The 26,102-nt window shown below is 37.0% G+C and overlaps 2 protein-coding genes across 6 annotated transcripts in view; one reads left to right on the top strand and one right to left on the bottom strand.

The window, feature by feature from the left end:
* Nucleotides 1-26,102, top strand: part of LOC122057619 (F-box protein At5g39450-like) — a 93,174-nt gene that overhangs the window by 54,698 nt on the left and 12,374 nt on the right. The gene's annotated exons all lie outside the window — the stretch shown is intronic.
* LOC122057617 (telomere repeat-binding protein 5-like) lies at nt 5,004-11,466 on the bottom strand. Of its 5 annotated transcripts, none has more exons than XM_042619779.1 (10): nt 11,013-11,466; nt 9,667-9,812; nt 8,740-9,562; nt 8,451-8,642; nt 8,259-8,321; nt 8,076-8,155; nt 7,364-7,605; nt 6,693-7,007; nt 6,516-6,579; nt 5,004-5,660 (listed from the first exon to the last, which is right to left on the bottom strand). In XM_042619779.1, exons 2-10 carry the CDS (start codon nt 9,745-9,747, stop codon nt 5,466-5,468), a joined length of 2,055 nt encoding a protein of 684 aa, XP_042475713.1. In that variant the 5' UTR covers nt 9,748-9,812; nt 11,013-11,466; the 3' UTR covers nt 5,004-5,465. The 5 variants fall into 5 exon arrangements, with proteins under 5 accessions (XP_042475713.1, XP_042475714.1, XP_042475711.1 ...); XM_042619780.1 differs by having other exon boundaries at nt 8,433-8,642; nt 8,740-9,492; nt 11,013-11,465; XM_042619777.1 differs by having other exon boundaries at nt 8,433-8,642; nt 11,013-11,463.

Raw genomic sequence — 26,102 nt, 5'->3', positions numbered from 1 at the left:
TCCCTAACAAGGAACATTCTTCCTCACTTCTTTTATATTGTTTTTCATTTGGTATTGGGACCAAACACCCAAGTTTAAAGTCTATTATGTCCTCTTACCGAAAAAAAAAAAAAAAAAAGCCTAGTAAACCCAGCATAACAACCATATTAAACAATATTTTATCTACTCCATAACTAAATTTTATCGTTTCTTTTTATTTTCATGGAAGTTACGTTGCATGAGGTATCAAAAGTAACAAATCAAATATGGAAAGAGGGTTCCCTAATAGGAAGTATTGCCATTATATTAATGTAAGAGCTAGTGGTAGTACTAATAGAAATATCAACATGAGTGAGATTTCCACCTCGAAGAGAAGTGACGGTCATTTTACTTCTCACTTTGTTTGGGTATAGGGCCATTCTGTCTTTTAAGTTTCTTTTTGCCATTGATTATCATTAGAAAAATAATAATAATAATAAATATCAAAACTTATGGTATTGGTTTAAGGTTAAAAGCATAAATATATTACTTTTTTGTGACATGTAAGAGTAAAATTGACCAATTTGAATTGGTATCATATCTTTATTAACATTTCCCAATAGTGATATTGATAGATAAATCCATAAGTGGGAGATAGAAAACATAAATGCACTTTGTAGGGATTGAAACCAAAACAAAGTTACAATGGTTTTTAGACATCTCTCTAAATTCATTCATAACCTTTTCCGTAGTACATGTGTATTTTTTTTTTGGGGGGGGGGGGGGTGGGAATTATTGTTGATATGAATCAGTTGATATCAGCCTATACGGAGTGAGTATTGGATGCAAATTGAAAAACAAATCATCACTTTCTACCTAATATTGAGAGGTGGGGATCTACACTGACACACTTTCTCTTGTTTCGACATGCGGATCCCATATGGATGATACTATTCTCTATACTATAATCAGTAAGATATTTAGGGTCCTCCCCCCTACTAGCATCATGATGTAGAGCCTTCTCCTTGTTTTCCTTGGAGAATAAAGCATGTCCATCTACTTTCTCGATGCCTAGATACATGGGACAATTTGTGAACAGACACCCACACCCATTATAGCCCCTCCATGTGTTTGTGCGTAAAGGAATGCAAACAAACAGAGTTCTCACGATTTTTTATATATATATATTTAAGACAAAAATGATGCTCCACTAATGATGTTTGTAGAATGTGGATTGTGGATTGGACCCATCTTAATCTTAGGTTATGTCTTTTTTTTGGTAGAAATCTTATGTTATGTCATAATCACACAATGTAATCTTTGTTTCTTGAATGTTTCATCCATAACCTCAATATTATTTATTGGCTCGGATTTTGAGCCAAGTGATTCTACCTATTTCTCTACTCAACCATACAATAATAATATGATTGTTAATTAATTCCCATCCTGATATAATATCGATACAGATCACATGAATCAAGCAAAAGATTCAATTCCGATCAATGCATTATTAAATTAAAGCATGGGAGAATGTTTCATATCCGGGTGTGTAGGGTGTAGCTTCTGCTAGTACCCTTCTCTCTGTCTCTCTTCTATTGCTATGAAATTATCTATTTATTTTTATTGATTGAACCAATAGGGAGCATTCATTGGCTCTCACCTACCCAGGTAGCTTCCACGATAAAAAAAGACATTCGCAGAAAGCATTTTCCAAATTTTTAAATTTTCAAATTTTTTTCTTTCCTTTTTAGTTAGTAGAATATCATCGTATACTTCATGCGTGTCCTTTCTTAGGATTTTCGAGATGTAATGCATAAGCCAACCCACAGCCCGACAGCGCATGTGTATAACTAAGAGCTTTGTGCATCAAACGCTAAGTCACTTTCACTTTTTTCTTCATATTATTATTGTTGTTATTATTATTCATTGAAACGCGAAGCTAAAAATAATGAGTGAAGAAACCTAGGCAGTAGATAATGTTGTATTATTTGTGATTGATTCCATGAATGAGGATGGATTCTAGCTAAAGCACCCTTTATTACTTCTGCTTTACACAACACAAACATTTATAATTATTATAAATATTTTTTTATTATATTAAATCACTTTAGCCAATTTAGTGCAGGAGTGAAGACCACCCATTCAGATTTTAAAAAACCATTGTTAATTGAAATTAAAAATTATAGAAAGAAATTATTATTATTATTTAAAAAAAAAAAATCAGTGAAAGAGAAGACATACCTGGGGAGTATCAAATTTGTATATCTTTTTCAAGGTACGAGAAAAGGAGAAAGGGTGGTGGGACGTGGGAGGGACCATACAAACCTTGGAATGGGGGAATTAGTATTCTCCACCTCCTTTGGAATAAAATCATAGATTTAAGAATTGGAAAAAGATTGATGACTGTTTATGTTCAAAAAACCCTTAGATATAGGTGGATGCGAAAAGACCACACTTAGGAGTGTCAATTCTTAAACAGAACCGGTAAAACTGGTCCGACCGAACCGATAACAACACGGATCGAACCGAATTGATGCCTTATTGGGTCGGTTCGGTTTGGAGTATTGCAACCCAAAACCAAACCGAACCGCACCAAAAACCGGATGAACCCGAAATCAAACCAAAACCGGCTCAAAACCCCGACCGAAACCGAAACCAAACCGGTAAGAAACCGAAACACTCCAAAATTCATTAAAAAAAATCAAATTTTGCATAGTTTTGTAAACATTTGTATGGAAAGTTTAATCCAAACTGGACCAAAAACCAAAACCAACCCAGTTACAAATCGATTTAAGAAACCGAAGACAAACCGAAACCAAATCGCACCGAAATCGAAATCAAACCGAAACCGGAATTTCCTTATTGGTTCGGTTTCGGTGTGGAAAGGTTTCAGTTTCAACTTTTCCACACCGAAACCGACTCAACCCGGACCAAAACCAAGCCGGACCGACCGATTGACACCCCTAACCACACTACCTTACTTAGATGTTTTCACAAATCGTCTACATATTAGCGTGCACCTACGCTAGCAAAATAGCATTCTTTCTCCCTTGAAGGATTCTCCATTTCCTTTGTAGTTCCTGAGGCAAGAAGGAGGGATTAGGAGAACTGCTTGGAAATGGGAACCCCATGGTCCCACTCCCAGCAACAGCTTATCATAACACCTGTCAGTGTTTAAGAACACTTAATTAACGTCACTAATGGAAGCCTTTTAGGTTAATTAATCTGAGAATGGAGTGATGAGTTTAGTTAAAGCGTTGGGTAACACATTATTTGGGAGTGACCAATAGATAATTGACACCTTAGCTTTTGGAGTAACCCAATGGACCATTGTTATCTTTGACGCTTCATCCATTGGGTCAGGCCAACCTAACCCGATCTACCTCTTCTTTCCCCTACCTAATTTTAATAGTATTTTTATCAATGGGTCGAGTTTTCCTTCTCCCACTATAGGTCAAAGGGGAGAATAGTTTCAACTATTAATATTCCATTATTATCATTAGGTCCTATTTTTTTATAGAGGAGAGTTGGGTGGAAAAGTTTGGAGGTAAATTCTAGAGATGGGTAACAAGGGTAGTTAAATGGAAGAAAATTAACTATATATTTTCATTATTTATTATTATTATTATTATTATTATTATTATATATATATATATATTTTTTTTTTTTTTTGTTATATGGACAAATGATGCAAGTGTTCCAATGATTTGATGGAAAGATCACTGGATTAGCCATGAGCCATGTGCCTGATCTCAAACCCGCGTCAATCAAATAACCTTTTGTGTATTCACATGTATGCTTATGTTACACTGACCATTATGTGCATTCTCTTGAAGCTTTGGATTTTCAAAGCTCAATTTTGCAACATTTTAAACCCTTACAAGTCTAAGAACTTGATATATGAACAAAGGCACACCCACAAATTTAAAGGATATGATTTGCCTTGTGGTAGTTGTTGGTATTTAAGGTCTACCACATCTTGTTTGTGTAAAATATAAAGATAAGAATGTTACCCAAGAGTGCGCTCCTACACACAAACATAGGGGCCACGCGAGTAGGTACCGTTCTCTCTAAATACAAATCAGCATCTATAAGGAATTCCATTTGAACCTCAATTATTTACCATCCATATGATTACTTTTACTTTCGATGAAAATTTAAAAGCTTTTATTTCAAAGATCCAAAAAATTTCTGAGGGGCCTATGGACTGTGGCTTCTTGATTTTGGAGGAATACTATAGTATGATCATATATATTTTCTTCACCAAAATAAAGAGTGTTGGAGTGGATGCTCACTTTCTTCATATATCCCTAACCTAGAATGAATCAGATTGTTCTCGTATGCTCCTGGTCATGATATTTAGAATCCATTAAATACAAAGAGAGAGAGAGAGAGAGAGTAGATTCCAAATACCAGGACCAGGAGCATATTCAAACGTGAACCTGACCTGGTCTCTCTCTAACCCTCTGGGGTGGGCTTATATATTAGTGGTGGCAAACTGGAGGCAGGTTGATTTAGTATATAATTGGGCTCATACCGTGTGCTACTTGAACCAGCCCAATAATAAAAAATGGGCAGGGCTGTAGTCACGTTGAAGCCCAGCCCAATTAGTGAGGGTTAGCAATGAGGAGGATAAGATCCAATAATAATTACACCATCTAAGAAGTACTTGCGTGTGTTAGGGGGTGGGGGTGGGAGGGGGAGGAAACCGATAGTGTGGGGAAGCTTCCCACATCCTGACCATGTTCTTCCCGCACTAACACTCTTTTTTCTCCCTGGCCATGCTAGTCCATTTCTCACACTCTGTTTGGTGTAGGGTAAGAGATTCCTCCTACACTGTCAGCCACTCCTTTTATATTTTTTTATACTCAACCTTATACTAAATCAATTATCTATGTGCGCCATTCCAATATAGGTTACGGATTTTATATGGGCCATGGCCTTAATACTAATTGGAACCTTGTATTAAGACACATTCTTTGGGCTAGGTAGTCCATCGAATCAGAAAACAAAAATGAGTAAGAAAGAGGATGCACCAGGAGAAGAAAGGGTAAGACCACATCCCATTGATTTATAAACAAGGGAAGAAGATTACATTGATAATATAAAATTAGTGAAAGACATCTAAATTCTTCATACGAGATCCTCACTTTTATTCTTTCTTCTTTCTCTCTACAAATTCTCTAAAGGAATCAAATCAGATCAAATTGAATGGAAATGACGGAATCTACTGGTCAGCTACACTCCGGTGTTTCCGACGTAGGTTAATTCCGGAACCGTGCTCTTATTCCGTGAACATTTACAATTTCCAAACTCTCCATTGGAAAAAAAAAATCTAGCTAAGTAAGAATCATGGTGAGTGAGAATATTACATGAATTTCTTCAAGCATCCTCGTTCTTTTTTTTTTTTTTTTTTCGTCATCATCACTTTAATTTTTTCTTTTTACAAAATAACAATGATAATTCAGAGAAAATATCTCCGATCATCTCTGAATTCTAAACATTCCTTACTCCTCTTGGCTTCTAAATTGTTTCAGAGGAGAAGGCATGTCTGACTGCTGCTTGGCCTGTTGCTTTGCTTGCTGCTGAGACCAGTAGGCGTGGGCTGACAGGACCCTGTCCAAGAGCTCCTGGGGAACGGGCTCTCCCCTCCTCTGCTGAGGGGAAATCTTTGCCGTGTGCACCAGTGTTTTCCATTTGTCCTGCTCACACCCCCACCCCAACCCAGAAACACCATCATGTGAGGACTCAGGACAATCAAAAGCTCTCCACGGATCGGGCTCCTCTGTAGCGTTACAGAGCATGTAGCACCCATCCAACGACCAGGAACACTCAAACACGCAGCCCAAGGCATTCTTGGTCATTGGATGTGCGCTACAGGGTGTGTAGCACTACAGAGGATCTCAATCCAGCTCTCCCCATCACCACTCAATTCATGTATGAAAATTTTCTTTTCATATGATGGTCCCAGATTAAAACCTATGGGTCATCCTCCACTTTTCAGCTTTAACAAAGATTCGCAGCTCTACTGGATTCATGGCTTTTCTTCACTAACAGAATAACCAGTAGAAGATCTTCAAAGGAACAGAGTTAATTTTAGCCATTGACGTTGGGTTTAGCCATTTTGCCTATGAACCAGTTTTTTTCCTCGGACAGGATAGCTAACAAGGAGCTTAAGCAACCTACATGGCCCAGAGAACCTACAAGCTGAAAAGGCCACTCATGTCAACTTCCATTTAGGTGGCAACAACAGAGACATACCGGCAAAACAAAAGGAGAAAATGAGAAGCATTTCCTCAGCTATGAAGGGTGGTAACAGAGATGACATAGCTTGATTAAGAGGTTCACCAACTTGATGGATGACCTGGACTTGCCACATTACTACCAGAAGGGGCCCTTCCAGCGAAGGGATATGAAAAATACAACTAGGGAAAGCTGCCCTTTTTCAATAACTTGTTCTTACTAATACAATTTATGGCCAGGTAACTTTGCGTACAGCTTGAGTAACTATGTGCATGGCTATAGCATTAAACTAAAATATCTTAACAATTGCTTACCTTCAAGTCCACATAGGTTCGGTGCTTTGCATTATCAAAAGCACATAACTTAACATCCCGCCACCTGCAGATCAAAGAGATCAGTAAAATTTCTTACAAGAGAGTTCCTCGCAATTGGAACCCAAAGAGTGGCAAAGGGTACTCTGGTTGACCAAGGATGTGATAATGATTACACACCTTCCAGTCCCAAGTTTCTCGACAGCTTGAACAAGTGCTTCCACTTCCGATACAGAAAAAGGCCTTCTGATCCGGCGCTGTACAATTTCAGATCGCCTACATTTCCGGATTAACGGAACCACAGCCAATGCCTCAACACTCATAGTAGGAGCAGCAACAAGTGCTCTGGAATCAGATGTTGTTTTGTCCGCAGACATGTCAGCAGAGGAGTGAACTGAATTATGGTTACTTTCAACACAGTTACCTATGCTGGTCACTGGTGCATCTGGAGAGCTAATGGAAGTCCCTGGATCTAAATTAGCACTGGTTGGGTACCTGGTAATTCATCAAAAGGTAATAAAAATTCAGTGGTGACTGGGTGAGTCCCATTGTGTGTGTTAATCATTCCAAATACATTCAATTCAGACAAGAGAAGCAAATATTCATATTCCATTCTCCCCAGGAAGATCAAGGTTACAATATTCACTTCAATGGCTGAGAAAAACTAAAAGTTTGTCACTTTCCCCACAATCACCAAGGCTTATGACAACGTAATTGCTTCAAACGATTGGTGGCTGCTGGGATAATTATGGAAAGAAGCAGAACTGACACATAGGGGAAAAAAGGCTAAATATGTAAACTCTATCCGGAATTTCAGTCTATCCTTTAAATGTAGATGTAACAATAACAACCTGATTAGTGATTGAGGTGTATCATCAGGAAGTTGAAAGGGAGGATCTTCATTACACAAAGGGGGGGCAGCATTAGTGGGGTCAGGCTCCAGTGTGAAACCCAAAGTGTCCAGCTTGTCCTCATTACAGATTCCAGTCTGTAGCAGAGTTTTGCTGTCATCTCTAACCTTCTTCCCATGAAGAAGTACACCAACACGTAGTCCACCTCCAAGTACAGCATTGACAGCCTCCATAACAGTCGTCTGCAGAACAAATCATACACGAGCAGAACAACAATTAGAGAACCAATAATCCACGACAAAAGTCACAATATTAATAACAGGGGAACAAATACAGCATACAGGAAGGTAAGGACTTGGGAAAATGCCTGCATTTCATGTGGCTGCAACTGCCTCATAGGTGCACGTTTGGACAATGTAATCTAAGGTGCATTTTAATGTTCAGCAACTAAACTGATGAGACCACAAGCTATATGATGATTGCCTCATGCTCTCTAACAAGAGAAACTTCTGATAATCCACCAGTCACAAAATGCATGCTGAATTTCATATGATACAACTCATAATAACAAATAGGAACTTGAGTTTCGGTAACATGAATTTCAGCTGTAGAAGATATAGTCAGGGATCCATTTTTCCTCAAACTTCACATTGTATTTTTCCTTCTATGCTAGGCACCAGGCAGTGAAATAATATATTTAGCCGACATATACCTTCAATGAACCAACGGTTGCAGTTTCAGGAATTTCAATGAAGAGTTCAGGCACACGAAAGGATTTGATACAAAGGTTCACTGAAAAAAGACGAGATAAAGCACATATGAGAACCTCTCAGATTCAGACCACAATTCAAGTAAAACAGTTGAACAAAAATCAGTCTATCAAAGGCTCCCCTACCATGAGAACCCCTTGAGTGGAAGGATGCTTGTTGACCTGCCAAAGAAGACGATGCACCACTAGCTGCATGAAGAAATATACTGCTTTAGCAAAAACTCCAACTAATCACCAACCTTAAGTGCCAATAGGCATAGGATTCAAGAAGTAAAAGAAAAGATTGAGATATAAGTTGACCTCTGTCCACTTTTGCACCTGAACCAGTTACATCTCCATGAATGCCCTTTATGGGTGAATTAGAAATGCCTTCACTACTAATCCCACCATCAGATGTTGATATGGTGCTTCTATCAAACAGATTTCTCTTCTTAAATGGAGAATTCCTCTGTGATCTTTGACGTGTATAAGTGTTTTTTCTCTTGCGGTGAACAGGCTTCATTTCCCCATCTACAAACAAAAATTAAAAACTCAATTACATAGATGGAGAATTAAAGTACTCAGAAGAGTGTGGAACCAGAAACCTAACAACAAATCAATTGCTTACCACTGTTTGAAAGATCCTCATCCTTTAGCTTTGGAGCCATTTTCCAATATTTGGAAGCCAACAGCTTCCTTATCCTCCGTTCTCCAATACATGGTGAAGACCTGAAGTCCTTTGAAGTTACATTGCTAGGTTGAGTGCAACCAGAAGAGTTTTCGTCATCATCTCTACTACCTACCTTTAAATAATCCCAACGTCCAGGAAAAGAATCATGAGGAACATGGTCTCTGCACAAAGACACCTCAACACTGCTGTCTGAACTCATCAGCGCATGAGGTTTCCTATCCAATTCCATTGGACACTTTGTACTGCAAGTATCAGGGATAGTTCCATTAATCACACTTCCAATCTTTTGTGCCTCGGAATCCAATGGTTTCTCAGTTCCATCCTCTGCTTTGTCTTCACAATATTTGACAAAGTCAGGTAAGCCTCTCTCTACTTTGTTAGGATGGTTTCCAAAAATACTGCTGCTGTTGCCAACTACTAACTCCTCAGCAGAACCATACTTCTCTGAATGCTTGAAATTTGTTTTCACAGACTTAAGTCCTGAACCTCCAACACTCTGGACATGTAAGAGTTCCTTTGATATATAATTAAGTTTGCGATCTTGTAATCTGAGTTCTGAAACAGAGACACTCTCATTGCAGCTTCCATGATCACAAGATTCTATTTTCAATTGATTATCTTCATCCACTTGTTCCTGTTTAACAGTACTTGAAGCAGGTGAATCTTTCCTCTCCTGTAATAGCTTGCCAGCTACAGTGGCTAGTAAGTCAAATGCACAAATCTGATTGATCTCAACTTTCTTTCTAACACAACCTCTCCCCTAAAACCATTGATAAAGAATCAGAAGTTCTGAAATATTCCCTCAGCAAACAGGGCAAAAGTTGTAAAACAACCAATCATAAAATTGAAGAAACAGATAATTACCCTGGCTGATCTTGACGCTCGGGGAATGGAAGGCACTTGGTAGCCATTGAATCCATAGTCCAACCTCTTCTGCAACACCATATCTCAGAAACACCACCAACATGGACTCAGCAAACACAAAGCAACAAAACCATGGTCCCCATTTCCTGTTTGAAAATCCAAAATTGCACAACATAAGCCATGTAGAACACACTAATTGCTTGAGTTTTCGGCCACCAAGATTAAAACCCAGTCCATAAATATAATAAATTGATAAACCATCTGTTGGGCGAAAGTCGCAGGGGAGGACAGCGTACAATTCTCATATGAGCACCGCATACATTCTCATATGAAAGATCAATTAATCAGGTTTTCCAAATTTATGGGAAACCTACCAAAGATGCCATTAAATGGAAAACAACTGGAATGAAATTTTCCAATAACAGAAGTAAAGGAGTAATTAAATTTTTTCTAACTTCAATCAAAGTCGACAACGGCATTAACTCGGTTTAAGTGGCTTCCAAGTTCTAATAGATCTGCATGAACAGAGAGACAGAGACTAACAGAATTCAGAACAATCAATTAAAGCAAGAGACTTAGGTGAATTATGTCAAACACCCTCACGATTCACAAACACTAAACATCAATCCCAACTTTCGTAGGTGGAGAGAGGGATATATTATATGCGATCCCAAACAGAGAACCAATAATAGTTGTGCAGAGAAGATTAAACATCTCATTTGTGAAGAAATTTAAAGTAGCTTCAGCTAAACATCGCGGACGGATGATGTCGAATTGATTTACAGAAATCTCTTCCCTATAATTTCTGCAATTCAAAAGGAGAAAAAAAATTCTATTTTACGAAAAAAATGAATCAAACCCACAAAACCCCAAAGTGAAGAGACGGAAACACAAATATGCAAACACCCATTTATATAAAGAATTCTGCAAAAAAACCATATTAAAAAATAAATCTTAGGTCCCAAAACCCTCATCCCGAAATCAATCCAGAAAACCTCAAAAAATTGAACTTCCACAACAGAGAAATTGATCAGATCTCAACATCTACCACGAATTCATGGGAAAAAATCCAAGTTTTGGATCATGAAAGTTACAGGATGCGCCTAAAACCCACTCAGAATCTCAGATCAAACCCATTAGGAACATAATTCAAAAAAGGGAAAAATTATAACCGAAAACAGAAATTTTGATAAATTCAGGATTGGGAGGGGAAAGAACACAAGAAATGATAAGCAATTAAAAAAAGAAAAAGGGGAAGACAAACTCATCTAACTGCTAAATCCATGGAGAAAAAACCGAAACTTCCAAACCAGAGCACGATAAGTGAGTAGAATCCATGGACGGACCTTTTAAATAACAACTTTCTGGTCGGATTCGTCACGATTCTAGATCAAGGAGAAACCTTCACGACAATCATGAAATTCCAGCGAATTGCTTCAGAATTCCGGTGTGTGAGATCAATGAATTGCATAAGGATTTTAATTTTAAAAAATCACAAAACAAAATTTTGAATTTTGCTTTACACAATCCTTTCTCTCCCTTTCATCTTCTCTTTCTCAAAGAAAACTCTTGTTTACTCTTGTTTCAGACGCTACCCTCTCTCTCTCTCTCATCTCTTCTCTGATCACCAAAATCAAAACAACCCAAAACCAAAAACCAAAACCCCTCTGAAAACCACCACCTTTGCTTAAACCCCAGTTCTTATACCTCCTTTGACCCCATAACCGGACAAATCGGTAAAAGCCCAGACCCCATCCCCTACCTCCAGTTACCAAAACCACCAACCTGTTTCATCTTTTCGGTCGATCCACACACCTTCCTAATCAGACTAGATGACTGAAACGTGTTCTTCTTTCTGCATTCCCTCCTTTTTCTTTACTATCAATAGGATTTGCCCAAAGATTCCTGCTGTTATTACATGATTATTCAACTTAATTTTCTCTGATTAAACATTTTTTTCTTGGGTAATCTCTGATTAAACATATTTAAGTGATCTAAATGATTTAATTTCTCATCTGTTGCGTGAGATTACACTTTGACAATTTAAAACTTTGAATAATTTCATTTATAACAAAGAATATTCTGATTAGTTAGATTTTGCTGCTATGAAAATTCAAAAAATATAGTGGGTAAAGGGTAAAAAAATTTTAAATGTATTATAAAATTCAAATTTGTTCTTCTAAGTTGACTGTAGTATCCTTTGGTCCTTATATATATATATATATATATATATATATATATATATATATATATATTTTTTATTTCTATTCTGTTATATCACGTTAACCATGCTTTTTTCAATTAATAAGATGCTATGGTATCATATAATGTTAGTTTAGGCATCTTAGTTTATTAATTAATCAAGATTTAGATAATAGTCACTCATTGATATGGGGGAGATTAGCTTGATTAGCCACGGTGCAGCAGGACACATGGCGGTTAATTTGTATACTTCCTCTTAACTAAGGTTAAGTTTTGGAAAAATAATGCACCTCTCTCTCTCTCTCTCATATAAATCATCCTCAATTTTTTAATTTTTTAATTATACACACGACATTTGTACATTTTCAAAATCCAACAACAGTAAAAATTTAAAGCATTTGAAGAGTTAAATTGGATTTTTGAATTCTAAAAATCTTCTACAATCATTGGATTTTGAAAATGAATAGGTGTCGCGTGTACAGAAAAAATTGGGCAAGAATTACATTATTGAGAATGGGAGAGGATCAGGATCCCTCCTCTCTCTCTCTCTCTCTCTCTCTCTCTCCCTCACATGATATGTGGACCCTTTGTATGCAAATCGTGTGGCACCCATTGACTTGACATGTAAGATTCTATTCCAAATCCATATTTGGCACTGACAATCATTGCCCTTGAAGTAAATAGGGATGTTCCCCACAACACTAATGTGGGAAAGAATCTATACACCACACCAATAGTATCACCCTTGTAGGACCTACATGGGTCAAAATATGAAAGAGTAAGTGCGAGTCCTAACCACATCTTAAGTTTGAGAGGGTACATATTAAAAAGATTGTGCACTTCTTTTTTCTATATAAAAATTCATCATATCATATATCTCATAAAGGTCGATGACTTGATGCTATATTGCTCTTTTACTGAAAAAAAAAAAAAAAAAAATGCTATCTAGGTCGTTTGTTTCGACATGAAAGCTGGTAACTACTTGCTTAGTTCTTTATACATACATATATAACAATTAATGGAAAAATCTTACTGGAATTAAATTTGGTGAAAAAAAAAATTATATCTTTATTTTTGTCCTTCAAATATGTGTTTGGTATGCATGATAAAAGAAATTATAAAACCAAGAAAATAAAAAAGTTTCATAGCGTAATGAAAATCTCAAATATATTTTGAGAATGCATATCTAAGTATAATTTTTTTTTTAAATAAACCTTATCATTTTACATTTATACTTTTAAAAGATGCATGACAATAACACTTGACAATCAAAGAAAGTCATGACTTCTTAGCTCTTCAGATTGGGTGAGTTTGAACCCTTAGGTTGTATACATGATAATGATTAGTAAATTTTCTCTTTATCAAAAGTAAATAAATAATTTTTACTATAAGATGAACCAGTAATTAATGGGAGAGAAATAAGTATGCTGCTAGGATATGGTAAACTAGTGGCCAACATCAATGGAGGTACATAATGGGATACCATATAAGAAGGACATGAGGGTCATTTCAAAAGAGGGAAGAGAGAGATAGACATAGTGGATATTAGCATACAGTATGCCGGTAGCATACCCAACATTTTCCCGTAATTTAATACATGAAAAAAAATATTAGTTAACATTATTAATCTTTTGGGAAATTTTTTTCGCAAAACGCCAGGGTATTATCGATCTCTCACAATGTTTTTTTATTATTTTTTCTTTTATTCTAACCATGTGGTTCCATATAAATATAACATTTAATACAAGTGTGATAGCAAATATAGAATTGCATTCCAGTATAAAGCCAACACGGACCAATAGGTATCAATATCGGTTTCGGAAGCAACCTAATAACTGATGCCAATACCGTGAAGTAAGTGAGAGCCACGATATTTAACGGGCGTCAGTTACGGGGAATAAAGGGCAGTTAATTCTTGTGGTGTGGAACAAGACGTCCACGACGCTGACAGTTAACCCCATCAAAATGAAAATAAGTTGTCCGTACGAGAGAATTACGGACTGCCAAGTGCCAAGAGCCGGTCACTAAGTAAGCTTTGCTAACGCTACTCACACGTGTCCATTCCCAACCCCCAGCAGCCACTAACGACCCTTCTAATCTAATCTCTTCCAGGGAAAAGGGGCCCTTCAAGGTGGACAGTAACAATTTGTGGGAGTCATGTGGACTGTAGGGGGTGTCAATCTATCAGTTTGGTCCGGTTTCTCCCTATTATCATTCTACTATTATATCGGTTCGATTTCGGGTTCAATTTAATTTTTTATTTTTGGTTGGGCCATTTAGATGAATTCATAATTTACTCCAAAAATCACTATAAATTATAAAAGGAAAAGAACGCACTCTGGTCACGTGATCTTGTGCAAGTGTCGAGGGACCGATGAAGGAGAGATGATTGTCCGCAGTGGGTACGATGGTGGGGCAAGCATCGGATGGTCGAGATGACATCGACACATGGCTTGATGTCGTTCCGACCATCAGATGCTCGCCGCATCGTCGGCAGAAGGTGTTTTCACCTGATGAAGGGGTGCAGATGGACATAACAAGTGGTGTGTTTTTTTGGATTCACATGGATGAGGTCATCATTTTACCACCCTCAGTATCTAAACATAAGAACGTGCAGCCAGAGAGCATTCATCTACACAAATTATGACTAATTACTAATTAGGGGATTGAAATGTTCTTTGCTTTTTATCTCTCACCCTATATTCTACTGAAAAAGATCTCACACTTCATCTATGGATGGGTTAAAACTAAGTAGAGAGATCTTCAGTGTAGAAAAGATAAAAGTGGAAAACATTTTCTTTTAAAAAAATTGAAAATTATGCCAACAGAAAAGAGGAAAGACATGTTGATATACGATGTCTTGTATTCCGTCACAGTTTAATCGAGGGAGTAGTGGTGCAGGCGCCTCAACAGGGTAATTTTATACTTTTTGGATTAGGGCTTTCGCTATACATTTGTAGTGACAGTTCATTTCTCTATAATGTAAGCAATACTGAGAAGTGTGAGGACGAGCATTGTAACCCTATTCTTCATTGATAGTGAAAGATGATCTCACCTCACCGAGAAAATAGGCAATCTTGTTAAACCTTGAAAACCTATGTGCATTATATGTTCTTATTTTTCTATTATCTTTTGCATCATTTTAGGGTTGCTTTTCTACAAGACATAGGTGAATATTAATGTCAACTTAAGAGTTTTGATTACTTATTTTTAAAATGATTAGATTCTATCAAATATGTTAGCATGCAAAAGATCATGGTAAACTTCTAAATTGTAAAAGTTCAAAGTCTAGGCTAATTGATTAATTGCGATATAAGCAGTTCTTAAATGAATTATAATCATATTGGAATAACTTAAAAAGCTAATTGGGCTATAAACGCTCCGTCATTTATTGATCTTTGTCAAATGACGGCCACAACCTTGCAACAATAATACACATTTAATAATCGATAGAGCCAATCTTAGGCTTTTATCATTCGATTCAAGTTGGAGTGTTGGATCCAGTAGATCTACCCTCACGAGCCAATTTTTGACACCCATAATTAAAACAGTGATGGCAGTTAGATTCATCCATTTTGGCTACCCATAACGTTGGTAACAAGGGAGAAGTGGGGTCCATCAAATCTGAAACCATTGTCTAGGGTTCACTAAAAATGGATTAGATTTTGAACGGCGTAGATTTATGAGGTCAGCGGTTGATGATGGTGATGATGATAAAGAATTGAATAATAGTGGTCCGAATATTCTCTGTCAGTAAATTTGGAGCAAAGTGTAAGGGGACAGTGTGACACGGGAGATCTCAATGAGAATCCATCGCTAGGGTTAGCTTCTTGGCTTGGCTTTTGCAAGCTAACTGGGCCTACATGAATGAGAGGGAGAGAGAGAGAGAGAGAGAGAGAGAGAGATTCTCTTCAATTTTGGTGAAGAGAGAATCTTCTCACCAAATAACATTAGTCTAGTCTTGAGGTGGTAGTTTCAGTTTGAAGATTCGCATCCAAAAGAGGAGGTTAGTTGTGGGATCGAACCTTGTCATATGCAAGTGTGTTGGATAAGTGTGCTTAAGAGTAAGAGTAAGTGGCTATTGGCCCTACTAACGTCCCATGGGTTGGCCAAGGCATTACAGTTTTGCAATAATAAGTTTCATTTTTCTTCCACAAATGTCCCCCTAAACATTTTTAATAGTAGCATAAAGGGCATTTATCAAAACGAAAAGGCACGTGTCTTCACAAAACTGTACGTTAAGCCTTCACAGACAGGGCATTGATGTAAATTCTCACCTAACCATTAATTCAAGGTTTTACCAAAAAAAACAAAAAATCATTAATTCAAGATCATGCCGTAGAGGAGAACTTCTCTGTACGTATGTTGACCTGCACATACATGTTAAGTATCGATCAACACTTGTAACACTTTATGCCATTTAAAGGATAAAGAGATTGGAGAGTTTAAAACTTAAGAAACTTTTTATTTCCTTGACGTATAAGCAATCACATGTTAGTTGAAGTCATGACCAATTTGTGAAGACAAAAAGTGTAAGAAGGAAAAGTTTTTAAACACTAGCTTGCTTTGTAATCTTCTCTTATTCTTCATTATTAGGGTATAGTCAGAGATCTCAAGGGTGAGTTCAGAAACAAAAGAGGAATAGGACCTGAAATGGATGGATGTTCTGATTAATATTAACTCTTCATTCTTTAATTTTGATGATGTCTGATCAAGATCTATTTTCAATTTCAGAGTTGTTAAACCCTTAAATATAAAAGATTAAAAGCAAAAAATAAACAGAAAAGGAAAAAAAAAGTCCACGTGCCCCATTCTTCCATTTCCCATATCTCCTCCCATCCCAATTGGTATTCTATGTTAGGTAGAAAGAATAATGGATATTGGGAACACTACTTTTTTATATAATTTAAGGAAAAAAGTTCTATGAGCTGTCAGAGAAGATATGTGAACAACCGTCTCTGTATCTCTTTCCTCCTCACATAAAATGATATTGGTGTCTTTTTATGTATCAATGTATATTATTTCATTTCGCTGCATCTTATTGATGGACTCTAATATGTTACTTGTCTGGAGAACTCTTTCTCATAATTTTTGAAAAAGGAAAAGTTTTCCTTCACCTTACCTATGTTTGGATGTCGGAATCCTATGATCAGATTTTGGGTCCTTCATTAACTCTCTTTTTTCAAGAGGTTCATTATAAACTCCAACACCCAATTATTCATTGTCATAAGTACCCTTTTTGGATTCAATCAGAGTGGATAGATGCCTAGAGGGGATTCCTCCGTAGCCATGAAGGAAAACTCGCTCTATTAAAAAATAAACTTTTTATTGATGCCCCCTTATGCCTTGAAGTGTCAAATAATCTGTAGCCTTATTTTGAGTGAGATTATATTTTTTTTTTATTTCATATTATATTCAAAAAAATGTATGAGAGACAATGACAATTCTTGGATATGACATTATGGTAAGTGTATTTTTAAATTATTGCGAAAACCTTATACCCTTGATTTAAAGAACTTTTTGGAATAAGACAAAGCGCATTAAAAAAGAAAATTTTACAAGTGCCAAATACAGCTATAGAGGTGTCATTTTGTGAATGTCTTCAAAAAATAATTAACTTTATCTTCTTAATTTGAAAATAATTAATTATGATTCTAAGTAGAAGTAAAACAATTATCTAATTAAATCTCTTGCCTTTCGCATTGTTGGTTTGTTTGTTAATGGAAACAAAGGGTGTGACTCAAACATTGTAGACCAAAATGGGTTGGTTAGATGTATATGGGTAAAATTGTAAAACATGAATTTTGAAGGATTATTTAACATTGTGTCCACAACCAATGAATCAATAGAAATGGAGACAAAAGTAAATATTTTTGTGATCTTAATTAGAAATAATAATTAAAATTAAAATTATTATTATTATTATTATTATTATTATTATTATTATTATTATTGCTACTACATAGTACTAAGGTATAGCCTATTATTTTTCAAGTTAAACAAGTGAGAATAAAGTTTAAGTTTTCATGGATGTATAAGATCATTATGCAAATTAAAAATAAAAATTAAATTAAATTTAAAAAAAAAAGTTGTTATGCTACTTATAATCTACAAATCCACAGTCAAATTATCAATATTATTATTGCTATTGTTGTTAAAATTATTGGCAAGAGAGGATGCTTGTCTTGCTGTCTTTCTTATTGTATGCAAACTTGTTTGAGCAAAGTCAGAATTAATGTCTTTTTTTTTTTTGGTTAAGCATGTACTATTTTATAGATTTATTTATTTTTGATAAACATGTACTATTTTATAGTTTGGTTACTCTTAATTGTGCACGTGTCAAATTCATAAGCCACTTGGCTCATCATGTATTAGACTTCAACCTTGTAACTAATTTCCCTTTTATGTTTGACTTGTCAATATATTAACCAAGATACCTATCAAACTGTTGTGTTTATAATTATTTCTAGAGTTTATCTTGCCAACACCTATTGCTAGGGGAGTGGTTGTATCTCAAAGTTTTTGATGAAATAATTGTACTACAAATCGATACGTGGATAGGGATTTTTACTATCGTAGTGTTGGAAAGAATCTACATTTAATATCAATGATGGTGCAAAGAATGGTATCATCCACAAGAACCCACATGATCATAATGAAAAGATAAAAACAATAAAGAATCCTATATGAGAGGAAAATGGTACCCCTGTCATGGGAAATTTTTTCACATTAATATAATAAAGAACATTTAAGTAGGGTGAAACAACTCTTCTCATGATCATCATCAAAAACTAGCAATTTTGTAATCATTAACAAAAAATCAAAGTAAAGAAGCACAATTCAAGTAAGTAAACATAAGCTAAAATGTCATAGCGTCACAGCTAACATTTCATCAATAGCACTTAATTTGTTTGATTAGGTAAAAATGGTATTATGAATATCATATTTATTTTATTAATTTATTCTAAGAGGGAGAATGTTTTCTATCCAGGAACATAACCTATATCGGAGAAAAACACCTAATGATTGCCTTCGAAATAGAATCTTTCAGGAGATAGAGTGATCAATATTTTAAAGCAGATCTCTCTCTCTCTCGCAGAGAGTGATATAAATGTTTAGATAAATGGATGGAATAGAAAACTTAAAAAGGAGGGGGAATGAATCAGAAATTGAAAAGTATTAATAGAAAGAAGCTTTGACTGAGGCCACCACAATCCACATGCCGTGCGAGAGGGGTGCGAGCTGTCCAACGTACTCTTTTCCTTTGCTGGGGTTTTAATATTTGCAGAGCTTATATGAGTCAAAAGTCCTTCAGGATGATGGATATATCTCCACTACCTCGATCCTCGTCGATAGGTAGCACATGACATGAGTAGTGCAGCCTAAGGTAGTAGGCCTTTTGAGGAGAGAGGATAACTACATACTCTTCTTGTTGCATCTCACTGGACTAGCAAAGTAGCAGCAACTAATAAGGATCTAATTGGATGCCTGCATCGATGCAGACCACACCAAAGATATCTATTGTATATACACAGGGAAAAGGCATCATCTCTCAGCGTTACTGTATTTATTATCGTCTCTCTCTCTCTCTCTCTCTCTCTCTCTCTCTCTCTCCCTCTCTCTCTCATGAATATCTGTCAGCGTTTAGTGTATTTATTATTGTCTCCTCCCTCTCTCACATGAAATATATTTTTTTTTTCTTTTATCCTAATCATATGGGTCTATATGAATTGTATTATTGTTTGTGCTCTGATTGGTGTGGCATGAGAGATTCCTCCTCTCATCTCTCCTCCCCCTGTTGTTGTAAACTGTTTTGTATTCTAAGTGGGGGGGGGGGGGGGGGGGGGGGGGAGGCCAGGAAGCCAGGAGGCCCCCTGCATAGCCGGGGTGTAGAGGGGCATAGCTCCCACTCAAATTTTTTATTTGAGGGTAGTTTTGTACTTTTTAGATTAGAATTTTTCACTATATATTTATAACTAGGGTTTCTTTCTCTGTAATGCAAGCAATACTGAGAAGTGTGAAGGATGAACACTGTAACCCTATTCTCCATTGATAGTGAAACAATATCTCATCTCACCGTGGATGTAGGCAATTTTGCCGAACCACGTAAATCATTATTTGTTATATTTTTTCATTATCTTCTACATCATTTTAGGGTTACGTTTCTACCCCCTCCCCCGGGACGGTAACTATACATACTAGTGTCGTGTGGAACCCTTCCTTGCACATGAAAATTCAAACATAACTCAATTCAGCCTTAACCCTTCCACAGCGTGGAATTTTTCATGGGTTATTTGTCACTTGGCCAACTTCAGTTAGGCTAAAATTTGATATGTGAAATGGACCATAAGGTCTAGTTTAGATCACACAGGTCCCACATCCCATCTAGGGTGTGAAATCTGTCCCCAATCGTCCCCACCTTGGGAGCTGATCCGGACTCCATGGGGTCTACCTCTCTACACGATTTCCACCTCGTTTGCGATGCCACATGGCAAAAATAGGTGCAAATGTACCCTGTACAGGTTCCTCATTTTTGAATGACGATTACCATAAATATTAATAAAAGGGATTTTTTTTATGGGGTGAGTGGCAGCAGTGCTTAAGCTTCCGGAAGTGTATTAACTGTTGATCTATTTGAAGATAAATCTTTATCGTCCAATTGTTTTCAATGCATCAACCGGTAACTCACTATCACGGTGAAGGCAGACAGCCCCTTCACTCTCTCTTTCTGCCTCCGCATGTCCTTCTCCAACTCTTGCTCCATCCCCGCTCAGGCGTTCACCCCAAACTTGTCCCCTTGCATCGTGAATCCGCGACACCCCCACTTCTCCATATGTTAGTTTTTGGTAAACTATTGATCCGTTTAGAGCTTAATTACGATGTAAAGGGTCGGACGGATCCTGATTCACTGGCACTTGATTCAACCACCGTTGCTGCCAGTGAGGTCTCCATCGACAGTCCTCTGATGAACTCTTCCCGTAAAATCTTGTTCCAGAGCATGGAGAGGAGCTTAAGCAGCTTCAATGGCGGTCCTAGGATTAAACATAGAGGAAGGGAAATATCTTATTTCGCAAATGTCAGTCACCCCTATTCTTCATGGATCGTCGAAGTCTATTTCTGTCTTTGGATTCGGGCAGCAGTTTATTCTCCTCAGATGGGTGACACAACGTCCACAAAATTCATACCAACAGAAATCACTGGAATCGATTTGGTTTCGGATTATTCTTCAAGTAACACTATACAATTCTCCTCAGATGGGTGACAGAACTTCTACAAAACTACCAACAGAAATCACCCCGACTGGAATCGATTTGATTTCGGATTATTCTTCAAGTAACACTATACAAATTTATTTATTTTTTCCCTTAAACTTAGCTTCCTCTGATCCTCTCTGTTTGGTTGCTATCTTTTTCACGGAGAGGAAGGCGAAGGACAGGAAGGAGGCATCTATGGAGCATGCAGCTACTCTGAAGGTTCCTGGAAAGGGGAAGAAAGGGTCGTGGTCACTGGTTGGGCCTCCTCGATCGATGCCACGAGGAGAGCTACTGATAACATCGTCAGGGTTGCAACCACCGGTTCCAACAACCGTTAAGGCGGTGCAGTCGCCCTGGATCCTATTTGAATAGAATTTCATCATCCATCAAACCCCAAAACCACTATCCGTCGAACCCAGAAACCGCTATGTAACGGGGAAGAAAGAAAAATTAGAAGACTGTATGTGGGAGCCGGTAACAAGTTAAATTTTTTTAACATTCAACGGTTGAGATTTAACATTATTAAAGCAACGGATGAGATTATAATGAATCGTTTAGACCTTGGGAAAGCTTAAGCGCTGCGACCTTTTGGCTTTTTTTTTATAAAACATCTTAAATGGCATCAAATAATTTATGATCCTATTTTTTTACCCATTTTTAACGTTGATTACGAGTTTCCATTTACTTAGACATCTTACCTCTTATGAATAGAAATATTCGTATATGATATCACCATTCTTCTCTACAGATTTTGGCAACTGACACGAAGAAAGGTAATTGCCATTTTTTATTTTTTCAAGTAAAAAGGAAGGTAACAGATAGAAATGCTAGAGATTGATGCTTTCATTAAGACAACTCTTGCTTACATAGAGATAGATCCAAAAAAAAAAAAAAATTTAAATGGAAGAATTTCAGGTAGAACTTCTCGAACCAGTCAGAAAAACATGTAAAGGGAAGATTTTTTGTGTTGAACGTTGTCCTCTCTCAAAAAAATTAAAAATTAAAAAAAAAAAAAAAAAACCAAAATTTTCTTAGTTAACTGGACACGAACAGAACATATAGCATAGAAGAAAATGGAGAAATACTCTAACCAGACTTCCTAGGATCAATTAATATAAAATGAAATATAAAACTGGGTTCCATGGACACATTCTCAAACTAATAATTTCTACAGATTACAATCTAAAGGGTTTGTGGTTACTGGCTGGCAGAAGACAAAGCAAAGGTACAGCCAAAGCAAGCAGAAATACAAGGGCCATGGGGGAAATCATTCAACTGTCAAACTTCCATATTGCCATGGGTTGAACTCAATAGATCTGACATCTACCTCATCAATGTCATCTGAGCTATCTGCAGCAGCACGATGTGCTGTGTACTTCCCATTATACTGGTACACTTCCAACTCACCCCAAGGTGTCTGAGTAATTTCACCACTTAAGTCGAACCATCTTGGAGTAAACTGGTGGCCATTTACCTCCCTGCTTCTCTTTTCAGCTCTCTGCCTCTCCTCCAGACTGGAAAGTCCATGGTTATGTTAAAAAGAAGAAACTCAAGAATTCAAAACAAACAAGTAAAGAAAAGAAGAAGATGAAAGCGAATCTGTTGTATCTAAAAATGAAGAGAGACAGATATTCAATTCTTTTCATGATTTTGTTCCTAAGATAGCCTCGCAACATTTTACCAACCACAATCAAACAAAATTTTTTAGGTTTCTCTCTCCAGTGATCAAGAGCAATGACCTAGAACTTAAGAGACACTGAAAGGCAGTTCTGCCAAACGTAGGGGAGCCATGAACACCAATTACCTATAAAACCAACCGCAATTGGTAGGAGACCAGATCCAATTCTTCATACCAATCAATGAATGGTTGGATCTAGGTCCATATTGCAACTAGTGAGGTAGAAATAGGCAGGCCATTATAGACTACCTAATAATTTCCCTACCACCTCCAGCTGTTCCCTTTCATGCTACGCGAGTTTGGATTAGGGGCTTCTTCATTCTCTATTGCTACTAGTACATAAATTGGAAATTTAAAGAAAAATGCCATGAATCAGTCAACATCCATAGTTTCCTTCCCCTTCCTCTTTTAGATATCTCAAGATTCAAGTTTCTGTGGGGTTTCTACCTTAATTATCACTTGGACTAGATAACTCGCATCCAAGCTTCCAGGGCCAGGCCCGGCACCATGTCATACCCAGACCCAGACATGCAGATTGCAGCATGTAATAGTGTTGAGTAAAGGTATGCCCCGACCCAACCTATTGAAACAAGTGAAGGAAATGATGCCAGCTAAGACCTTGTTAGATGATTACCATTCAATTCATTCCATCCATTTTAGCAGTAGAAACAATACCAACTGTGAAGAAAAATGACAGTATTTTAAATGCCTTGGACGATTATTAATCCTGAAAAATGACGGTACTTGCTGTGTCCTAACACCAGTAAGTGTGCAATCAGCAATGTAAAACATGAGCAAGAGAGAAGCACTTTCCATCCAGCCATCCTGATTTAGATATCTATTCTTATTGTTAAATAGCTTACGGATTATTTCTAAGATAAATCAGGGACCAACAAGAGGGGAAGAGGGACAAATAGCATGCATGCACACCCCTGCGCGCGCATGCGCACACACACACACACCCACCCACGCCCAGAGAGAGAGAGAGAGAGAGAGAGAGAGAGAGACCTGCTCTTTTCAGCCCCAGCTTTCGATAGATTACCCTTCTCGAGTGCAAATCTATCAGGACGTAAACGAGAATCTGATGCCAATAACTTTTTGGGAGCAGTGTCAAAGCTGTTTAATTTATGTGCAAAATACGTATACTGGAACTTGTCATTCTCTGGAACATCAGCCACCCTCCAGACCTGTTGAGCAGTGACAACAGAATAACCAGCAGTTAGTGCAGTTTACAAAAACGGAGCCATTATTATACAAACTAACGAAAAACCCTGAAATAACAGCCACCAACCTTTATTTTTATTTTTTTTTATTTTTTATTTTTTTTTGGGCGTGGGGGTGTCTGAGGGACGGGAGGGTTTCACAAATTTGATGGTCTGTCTTTAACACCTCAATCATCAAAACGTAATAACCATCGGTTTGATGCTAGGAAGATTTCTTCCATACGATAATTGAACCACCCTAAGAAACATGCATGGTAATAGCGTAAGATAGAAAGGGTGGGTTTTTCGAATACTTACACCCAACCCAAACCTTGTGAGGTCATATCATACCCAAAATCTCAGGTGGAACAGCAAAGCACTAGTTTAACCCAGCTACTCTATCATAAGGGCAGTCAGCACTGGATAAGATTCAGGAAAGAAAATCCCTGGCATGCATAAAATTGGAACATGACAAAATAGTGCTCCATTAATTTCACATGCCATAGCAATTATCAATGAATATCCAAAACTACACATGCTCACCAACCATGTCGAAGCAAACAGAACAAGAGAATAATGACTAGACTCCATGTTTCACCCAAAATTTTGAAACAATGAACATTTAACTAACTCCTATTGACAGACGGGGAAAAATCCAATAAATGTTGCAATAGAAAACACAAGCCTGTAGACAAATATTTTAATACTCTTATCATACTTTTTTTTTTTTTTTTTGGGAGAAGGGGTACTCGTCATAATGTAAAACCAACAATAACAACCAACAATAATTCAGATAAAAGTTTCACCTCTTTCAGTTCAGTGCCTGGGAGTGGCTCCCCTTCCATATCACAAGGTTGGTAACTCATTGACTGATTCCATTTCCCAGTCATCAATATTTTTGGCTCCTCAGCAGCATTATATACATATCCATCCACTTCATACCGACCAGCCCTACAACCAATTACCACTTACAGTCAGAAAAAATGCATGAGTGACAAAATAACATAAGGAGAAGGTGGCAATGGGAGATTGTGAACTGAAACACAAAAGAGGAAATGCTAGATAAACTCATATCAAAATATTTAACTAAATATTCATCTCTTAGACATCAAACCAACAAGCTCACAAACAGATATGCAATAAAGCCATAAAATCAGTATCAACCATCAATGAAAATATCAAATGCAGCAAACATCTATCTTAATTTAATGTGAGATAGGACCAATTACTAAATGATCCAGTCAGTTACAGTTCTTGATTGCTCCAGCAGGGGTGTCAATTGGTTCAGGTTCTAGTCAAAGTTGTTGAGGCTTTGACGAATCACCTAGGTGACCAGCCTATTTCATGGGTCCAAGGCAACAACACACCTTGTTTGTACTTCACAAGTTTACGTTGATTTTTTTTTTGGTTTAAATGAATATGCTTATATTATATCCTATGGTTTGTTTAGTATACATTGTTTTCTCATATTAGGTCATTTTTACGATAATTATATCATATTGCATAATGCATTGATATAGCTTCTATGTAATGTAGAACTAGGATTGACAAGTCAACCTAGTCCCAATGTTGCAGAATACTCTTGGAGAACATTAGATCAAATATTAGAATAATTCAAAACAGATTAATAACAAGGATGAGATCAGATCTGAGATTAAGAATATCAATCTCAGATTATAGGGTGTCAGAAATCAGAATAGAAGCCGATAATAAGGGGACTAATGAAATGATGAATTAGGTCTACACAGGTTCTGAAAATTGCTAACAGAGTATGCAATTTTCTGGGCAGAACTGAGAAGGAAAGCTGAATTTAATACCTGTAAGACTTGAGCAGATCAATAACACTTTGTGTAGTTGAGAGAAGAAGAAGATGAGTTAAGGAAGAGGACCTCTTGTGCTTCACACCGCTGAGAGTCAATTGGATCAAACACCAATTCCATCAGTCTTGATCAAACACAAGACAAATCTCCATGTAGAAGACAATAGCAACAACCATTAATTTTTTTATCAAAATCATCTAGGCCTTTAGGAGCCTCCTCTTCTTTATTTATAATGTTAATGGGGGAGGGAATTACAAAATAGAAGGTTCCTCAAAAAGGA

The sequence above is a fragment of the Macadamia integrifolia genome, chromosome 12 (genome assembly GCF_013358625.1).
Source record: "Macadamia integrifolia cultivar HAES 741 chromosome 12, SCU_Mint_v3, whole genome shotgun sequence".
Lineage (NCBI taxonomy): Eukaryota > Viridiplantae > Streptophyta > Magnoliopsida > Proteales > Proteaceae > Macadamia > Macadamia integrifolia.
The sequence above is the reverse complement of the archived record's forward strand: the minus strand, read 5'-3'. Positions and strand labels throughout refer to the sequence as shown.

Coding starts and splice junctions, on each gene's coding strand:
- LOC122057617 (XM_042619777.1), bottom strand. CDS start 9,747: ATGGTGTTGCAGAAGAGGTTGGACTATGGATTCAATGGCTACCAAGTG. Junction 8,643..8,739: donor TGAGGATCTTTCAAACAGTG/GTAAGCAATTGA, acceptor TTTTGTTTGTAG/ATGGGGAAATGAAGCCTGTT. Junction 8,156..8,258: donor CCACTCAAGGGGTTCTCATG/GTAGGGGAGCCT, acceptor GTCTTTTTTCAG/TGAACCTTTGTATCAAATCC.